General features: G+C 43.6%; 1 protein-coding gene across 2 annotated transcripts; it reads right to left on the reverse strand.

Moving 5' to 3' along the window:
• Positions 1-769: 769 nt before the first annotated feature.
• TMEM80 (transmembrane protein 80) lies at positions 770-8,526 on the reverse strand. Of its 2 annotated transcripts, XM_075163632.1 has the most exons (5): positions 8,445-8,526; positions 5,639-5,655; positions 3,484-3,577; positions 3,278-3,370; positions 770-1,934 (listed from the first exon to the last, which is right to left on the reverse strand). In XM_075163632.1, exons 1-5 carry the CDS (start codon positions 8,461-8,463, stop codon positions 1,729-1,731), a joined length of 429 nt encoding a protein of 142 aa, XP_075019733.1. In that variant the 5' UTR covers positions 8,464-8,526; the 3' UTR covers positions 770-1,728. The 2 variants fall into 2 exon arrangements, with proteins under 2 accessions (XP_075019733.1, XP_075019732.1); XM_075163631.1 differs by lacking the exons at positions 5,639-5,655; positions 8,445-8,526 and adding an exon at positions 4,317-4,458 and having other exon boundaries at positions 3,484-3,556.
• Positions 8,527-8,628: the final 102 nt, after the last annotated feature.

Below are 8,628 nucleotides of genomic sequence, written 5' to 3' on the forward strand. Positions count from 1 at the left end.
GGAAAAAATGGTGCTTTTATTTGTACGCATACAGAAAGGGGTTTTGCTCGGTATGCATTCATCATTAATGAGGTAGATACAGCTCGGTATGTTTGTCACTCCTCGTAACAAGTATGTGATGAGTACATTCCATTATGCCAAGCAAATCTGGAAGGACAAATAGGTGGGTGTTTGATTCACGCAGATTAAGCACAGAAACATTCGGTCATTCAATTTCCTGGCTGCTCCTTAGCACCCAGTTCTGCTGCTTCACGTTGTCTTCACGGGTGCAGCCTTGCTCCTGCTGATCAACACAGGGTTGGTTGTGCCACTGACTTAACAGGATCTGGCCCAAGGGGATTCGTGCCAATGTGCATGTTTTGATTCTGACTGCTGGGCGGTGTAACGCGGACAGAAGCTGGTGTTCCCTGGCCTTGGAAGGGGCTCCGCTGGGTATGACCGAGGGATGAAACTGGGCCCTTCCACAGGAACTTCTGCCTCTTTTGTTCCCTTCTACCACCGCTGGAAAGAAAGCAGCAGCGTGGCTGAGGCGATACCTGTATTTTCACCACTGCATTTTCAGCCCCTGGCTAGTGCAAATTAGCACAGACCTCAGGTGCTTTTTCCCAGTGCAGAATGGCCTACCTATAGCAGCAGCAGCAGGGTCAGAAGAGTCTTGCACACATCCAGTCTCGCCCAAGTCTTCCTTTGCGTAGCTTAGCTGTAGCCTAGGATCTGAACAAGATGCTCTGCACTTCAAACACTTCTTAGATCTAAAACATTATTTATTTGAATAAATAAATACAAAAATAGGAAATTCTGAATATAAAACCTGCTTGTACAAAAACCCCACAAACTCCCCAAGCTTTACATTAATACATACATATTTTTGATACAGTAAAAAAATCTGAAATTGCATACAGTTCTTCATTTAAAAGACAAGGCTTGAATGTATTTTTGCAGAATCATGGAAATAAACACATTTAACACCAAATGGAAATACACCTGACAACATTCTGTTGGACTTTTAAATAGGACAGAAGGGTGAGTGATGGTGAATGTTTATGCTCATCTTAAGGCCATCCTACTTAAACAAACATACCCTCACACTACTGCCTTTGGCCTCTGCGTCAGTAAGAACCAGCTGCCCAAACCCTCTAGCTCGGCTCTCCGGGTGTGCGCAAAACTCAGTTCAACTCTCTCCCACTGGGATAAATCAGGTACTGCCCTACTAATGTCAGGGAAATTACCACTGGGGTCTGAAAACACAAATGAGAGCAGAAGAGAAACTGTGCCCTCAAACACAAAAGTGTATGTGGTAAGGCAGAAATGAGTCCGTGCTATATTGGCCTGATTCATTTCTGTGTCACTTTGGTTGTACGTCGCTGCTATGCCATGAAAACTCACATCATCTCAACAGCACGTAGTAGCTGATGCACTGGCTACTATTCTGTGTTGGGAATGAATATTTAGCATTGATCCCTGATGAATACAGAGCATTAAGTGTTTTTGCTGAATCACCTCTTGCCTTTGCCCATAAATAAGCTAACTGATGAGATAGTGTAACACAGCTTCTAGACAGGATATTTTACCTACCATTCAGGGAGATCTCTGCCCCTCAAAAATTTGTACTTTAAACAGAGGAAAGTTTTACAGGATTTTTATATGCAAAAGAATTAAATATTTGAAATATAAAACCACTCTTTTATAGAAGAAATGTGTTGAAAACATGTTGAAAACTGCTAGGGTTTAGCTGACAAAAGCAGCAATGGCTATGACCTGTAGTACTGACTCAAGCCCGTATGTGAAGAGAAGAACAGCATTTATAATGACGTCTGCTTTCAGCACGTAAGTTTGCCACACCAGGAAATACACAGACAGAATCACACTTCCGACCGTGATCACAAGACTGAGCCCTAGTGGAGCCTCTTCTTCTGTCAGGTTACCCTTTGAACCTCAAAGGAAACAAAAAGCTGACATGAGTCTTTGATTTCTTCTGACAATATCACAAGCCACAAGTATTCCTGTTCAAAAAAGGCTCCAGTTCTCAAAGCTCAGAGTATATTGAAATATTGGCCTGAATCAAGGCTCTGACAGTAAATGTAAGAACAAACCCAAACACCAATGGATGACCCATTTCTTGCTGACTGGAGTTAATCTAAATAGCGAGCCATCAGTTGATGGTCAAAGTCATGACACCTACCTTTTCTTACCAGAGATAATCAGTTCTGAAACTGCAATCATTCTGATCAGTCAGCCTGACCCTCTTCTTAGTCAACCATCAAACTTTCCCCAAATCCCCCCCCAGCCCCGCATTAAGCATGACAACTCGATGACTGCGATGCACATCTAAGGGCATCCAATGCTGATTTTAAAATCTTACGCAATACAGAATCTTCTATATTCCCTGCTAATCTATTCCTATTTCAAATTACTATCATTGTAGAGAAGCTGCACTTATCTCTTCCTTGCATCTTATTTCCAAGCTAGTCTCAGTAGATTTTGCTGTTTAACTACATTAGACTTGAAACTCACTTCTTTATTCATCCACCAGGCTCCAAGCAAACATATGCAGAAAGCTTTAAGGCAGCAGGCTAAATTCACCCCTACAGCAAGTCAGCTGAATTCAACAGACACCCGCCTTGCATAAATGTCTTAGGAATATCGAGCATAGATTTTAATAGTAACTTGTTTTTTTAAAAAAAGGACTTTATGAAGTTTTAGCAAGCTCTGGACAGGGGTCAGGAGGCTCTTTACGCTGTTCTGGCTTAGTGAGATGAAGATGTTGGAACTGGTATGTGTCTTCAGCAGGAGTGAAAGGAAAAGGTGTAGTCGCGATGGCAGCCGTACGCTGCTCAGGGACATCCTTAGCATTACCTGTTCCACAAGGCGCCGGCCATTCGGTTACTTGTGTATGTTGCTGGGGCAGTTGAAAGGAGCCGTATCGCCTCAGTGAATGGAAATCTCTGTGTTTCAGCATGTTCATTCTCACAAGTCATGCTCAATTATAAACAGCGTAACAGCATTCTAGCTGTCCCGGTTATATTGCTTTCTGACAACCCAGCTATTGTTTTTTAATGGCATTATAGATTATATTTCATATGAGAGCAAATTCTGTTTGACCCTCTGGCCAAATATATTGATCAGTCAGATAAAGTTTAATGACGTAAATGAACAACAGTCTCCAAATATCTGCTAGTCTGCTAAACTGGTATGTTTTGACACACACTCGATTTCAGAATGATTAATGTTTAAAGATTATATTCCACTGAAAAGGCACAGTGATAACATGACATACCCAAGTATAATCGGAGCACTTCAAGAATGGCCATAATGAAAAGCAAGGTGAGATCAGGAGCCAAAAAATCATCTGGATAACTGAAAACTTGACCTGTAGAATAACACAGTGTAAATAAGCCAGGAAAATACAGTAGGCATACTGACAAACCATAACGGTGTCATGAGCACACAGCCTAATTCTGTGTTAGAGTACGTGCAACTTACTTTTATAAACAATCATTGCAAGAGTTGCCAAGAAGTAAAAGATGTAATAAATGCCATTTACGTAAAATAGAATCTGTAAAGGAACAGATGACAGCTGATAATTGTTGTTAAGGATTTCTCATAGCAATGAGGTGGGATCCATTTCATAAAATCCCCATTTCCCAGTAACCTCAAAATATACTGCTGTGCCTTTTTATACTAAATCGTTCTGCTATGACTGGCTTACTGGGTAGGGTTCAGAAAGTAACTTGGGATTGCAAATACCAAGAGTTAGGATAAAAGCTTGCTGTTTCAGCTTTGGCTTTAGTTCCTTTTTTAAAAATTATTTGGTATGTAGTGGGGTGTTCGTTAGCCTAAGGAAATGGTGGTGTGTGCGCATGTGTACATTTCCCCAAACAACTTCTATATCTGTTAGTCAGCCTTATGCAAGTTGACAGAGGGTTGGCAGACTCCAATACATCAAATTCCTGTAAGTTTTTGAAAATAGGTGGCTCTGTGAAGCAGACAGGCCCTATTACTGCCCACATGATGGAAAGTCTGAAAGCTGTGCTCTGTCTTTTTTACGTGCCTGAGAAAGGCCACGAGCTCAACTTTAAGATGTAAATTCTGAAGAAACACACTTCCTTAATTCACTGCTCACAAAACTAACTGTTGCATACTATGAGATAATATTTAGCTCTAGTTATTTGTCTGCTATGTGGATCCACTGCCAAGATATTGCAGAGCTTCACCATCCTCAATACACCCTCAAAACGCCCCTGAAGTTTATATATAGCACACAGTCACGCAATTAGGGAGAAATTACTTGCAGGCTCAGGACAGATTCCTCTCACCTGTAGCCATCCCAAGATGACAGCCATCCTAAAGTTACACATCGAGTCTGAATTAGTCGTCCGTGCTCCCCCTCGAGTCAGCGGAGATGGGAACCTGCCTAGCCAAGCAGCTCCCGAGCAGGGTGGGATGAACTACTGTCTGGTGTTAAACCTGCCAGCTCCCTCTCTGACTGCAACAGGAGTTGAAATGTCTAGTTTATAGGAGGTACCTAACAGTTGGAGGTCTTCAAGAGCCCACCCACCCCCACGGACAGGTACGATCCCTATATAGCAGGTACGTACTGAAGGAATAATTTTCTCTTGAGGGACAGCAGCATGTCATTAATGCAATATAGGAGACACGTGTAGGACATCCTGGGGCTCACCACCACGTGGAGAAGCTGGAATGTGGCTCCAAGAATCCAAAAAGTTTGGCCATTCATATGTATTTTTGATAGCCAAATTATGCAAAATGCCTTTCTTAGCCTTAAATACAATGTAGTTTATATAAGGAAGTTATCAGTGCAGATTTCATTATTTCCACATCTGTCTTTCTATACTCAAAGTATTCTTTATCCTCCCCCCTCTCTCCCCCAGCCCTTCTCAAATCCTCTGAGTATCTCCAAGCAGAGACTTCATCCCAGGCATCTTTTGCAGGAACTGCCCATCCAGTTTCCGAATGGAGCACCCACCCACACGCGGTGGATGTATTCCAGTTCCCAGAGCAGCTCATTTTATTAAAACAGAACCAGGTTTTTGTGTTTTTCCAGTTGAAGGAAGGTGGAGCAAAAAATTACTAGATGGGTTCTAAGCATGGAAATCTCTGAAGCCAAGGGTGTCTCCTCTTAGGAGGTTACTTAGATCTTGGCAGGAGTAAAGGTAGGGTGAATTAACATTAACATGAGAGAAGAGGAAGTACTACTGGAAGCTGCTTTTACTACCTTGTCGGCTGTGTCAGCTGTCTGTGAGTGTGCTGCATGGCGTTTGTGTCCCATCAGTCCACACATCCCATTTTTAGCCTTGCTTCCTAAGGAAATGAGAGTGATGTGATCATAAAATGAGGCTGCCAGCCCTCTGCCAAGACTGCAGGGGTTTCTGCGTGAGTGGGAGCCCATCAGGGCAAAATCTCAGCAAAACCCCAGCTAATGCTGTGGAAAATATCTTCCTTGGAAGAAACGTTTTACCGGTTTTGCTTCCTATGGATGGTGCTGATGATGGAAAACACAAAGAATTACACAAAAATAGCATTGTGTAGATTTATTAGGTAGAAAGATGTGAATGCATTTCAGTCAGTCTTCCTGAAGATTCCCGCATGTGAGGGATGAAAGGTACAAAAAGGATACAACTGATGAAGTTCTTCCTTTCCGTTGAGAAGGGAAAAATAAAGAGAAGAAAATAAGTCTAAATATTTACTGAAAGTGCTGCAGAAACATTCAAACAACTGATGTAACTAGAGAGGTCAAGCATGCTTGCAGAAATTTTTTTTTCAGTTCGGTGGAAGACTTACTATTTTCTCAGATCATGCAGTTCAGGTTCCAAAAATAACTTTTTCAAATACATGAATTCTAAAATAATTCGGGGGAAATCCCTGTTGTGAAAAGTCACTTTCACCGAGGAACCCATCTCTTTCAAAACATGAAGAAGTACACAGGCATTACCTAGAACTTGTTTATCCTGTCCTTTCAGAGCAGATGACACTTCATCCCCTCTAACTATGCAGGAACAAGGGAAACATGCAAGGGAACCAGAATGTAGCACTTGTTTTTAAATTGTGAGAAGGTATTCATGTAGAACACAGGGCTCCCCGGTTCCTCTAACATCCTTCCAAACCGGTTCCCTTCAAAACCAAAGTCATTCTATGTAAAACCTTAATATGTTCTGATCACCCACAGAAATTTTCTATAAGCTAACCAATACTTTTTTTTTTCTGCAAAAACACAGATAAAATCCCCTTGTAACATGATGGTACTGACCTACTAAAGTACCTCTTAAGTAACTCATTAATATCCTTAGCCTCTTTCAGACACATGAGGAATTGAAAAGTTACGATCTCTGTTTCACAGAGAGTAAAACTGCCTGAGAAAGGCCATTTCATCCATCTCCTCGGAGACAACTCATTATCAGTGGGACATACGCACCTCACCATCTTCATCCCTGGGCTTCTTGAGGTTAATGTCCTCATCACCTAATGGTTTTACGCAGTTGGGCCCAAATTAATCCCCACTAACTTTAGGCACCTAATTAAGGTATTCGATTTGGGAACGCTGTGGAAATAGGCAAGCAATTTTAGAAGGCGATTCTTACTGTCTATGATCTGAAATGCCTCCTGGACGTGCTCCTCTCCACTTTCTGTAAAGGGACTATAGGCTCCTAACAGACTCGTCCCTTCACTTAGCCAAAATGCGTTTTGATGGATGCTTTATTTCTTTTTGCAGAATTAAAGGTTTCATTACACATCTTGTTCTGCAGTGACTAATGGTTAAAGATGTGTTTGTATTCATACCCCGGTATAAATCCTCATGCAAAAGTAACACCTTGTGTCAAGATGATGTGCTTCCTTTCTTGCAGAGCAACAAGATGTCTCCATTTTAAGGTTACTTTAGATGGTGAAGTAGGATGTTAATTTGAAATACCACAACTGCATGTGCAAACATGTTATTATTCCACAAGAAGTGTCCGGATATGGAACTTTTTCTGTATAACCAAACACTAAGCTATACCGGCGTAGCCTCATCCACGCTGGGCAGCTACGCTGCCGTGATGCCAGTGGTATAATTAGTGGTACGATTTTACCATACAGGCAACCCCTATTGAATTCCCTAATGGCAGTTCCCCAACTCTGTTTTTAAACTTTTATTTTTTAAAATCATTTTCCACAAGAGGGCACTGAACACATTCCTGCATCTCTTCCAGGGAGGGGTTTGATAGCCACTATTATTTAGAACATGCTGCCTCCCCCTGAGCAACAGGGGACATTTCACATGGGTTAAACATTTAAACCCCACAACACACCTGTGAAAGAGGTACTGCAGTTAAGTAGTAATTATTATGCCAGTTGAATATATAATTTCAGGTATAACAGCAGGCTGCTAATCCCAACACCCCGAGATCGTCCCACTGCTAGGATTAATGAAGTCTGCATTGCTGCTGTGGCGTTTTAAATTGAAAGTGAGCATTCTGGCACGGGGAAAAAAAAAGCACACAATTTTAAAGCATTTATATGAAGCGCACAACTCGCAGCAGCAAGAACAGCATTCTGCTAAGGGGGTCATTTGCATTCGTGAGACCTGGCGCAGTGACTTTCCACGCTGGCACCCGATTTCTGCGGATTGGAAAGCTTGTATGGTCCAGAAGAAAACAAAGTGTAACACCGCTTGTTTCCAGTTGTATAAATTCTTTAATGCAGGAGGGTGACTACCAGGCAGCAATGTATTTGCACTTGGGATAAGTATGGATTGTGAGCATGCATGCTTACTTGAGGGAGAACATGGCCCATTTTCTAAAAAACTGGTTTAATTTTTTTTTAATGCCAAAACTATATTAAAAGCATGCAGCAGCTATACTTAATGTTACCCAGTGCACCTTATTACACAAGCTTGTTCTTAGGACTTCGGCAAACGCTAATTGTTCATGCCAAAGTTTTCAAAACCAGCTTGTGTACCTAGGGCTGAAATTTACATTTCGGGGGGAAACCTCTGACCTCTTTGAAAGAAGTGGTAATTAATCATTTTGACCACACTGATGAAGAACTTTTTTTTCCTCTGAATCCCAGTGGTTCATAATTTGAAGCAAAGACTTGCATTTTCAAGGGGCATCACTCGGCCTCAGGAAAGCGATTTGCCTGTGGACAAAGGTGCTCCTCAGCCCGCACGAGTGCCAAGCCCCTGCTCACACTAACACAGGGCCCGCAGCTGCCGGGATTTACCTCAGCGTGTCGGGGCGGTCGCGATAAGGCTATCGGGCTGGGCTCGGCGCCGAGGCCTAGCTCGACCTCGGCCCCGGCCTCTCTCTCGTCGTGTCCCCCCGCCCGGGGCGGCGAGAGGTACCCTCTAACACGGTGGGACACAGCCCCCCCCGCCCCGTCACCCTCCGCCCCGCCGGGACACGGGGGGAAAGGGCTGTCGGTGTCGATGGCAACGCGGCGCTCACCTCGCCTCACAACGGCCATTTTGGCGCCCCGCCCCCGCCGCCTGCCAGTCCTCCAGCGTCCCGGCAGCCTGTGCGCCGCGACCGTTCGTCCGCGCGCGCCTGGGAGGAGCTCGCTGCCCTCCCCCCGCCCCCCCGCCTTCGGGTGCGATCGGAGCGCTCGGCCCGGTTCGGTCGCTTTCGGGCG

This window comes from Calonectris borealis, chromosome 14 (assembly GCF_964195595.1).
Source record: "Calonectris borealis chromosome 14, bCalBor7.hap1.2, whole genome shotgun sequence".
NCBI lineage: Eukaryota > Metazoa > Chordata > Aves > Procellariiformes > Procellariidae > Calonectris > Calonectris borealis.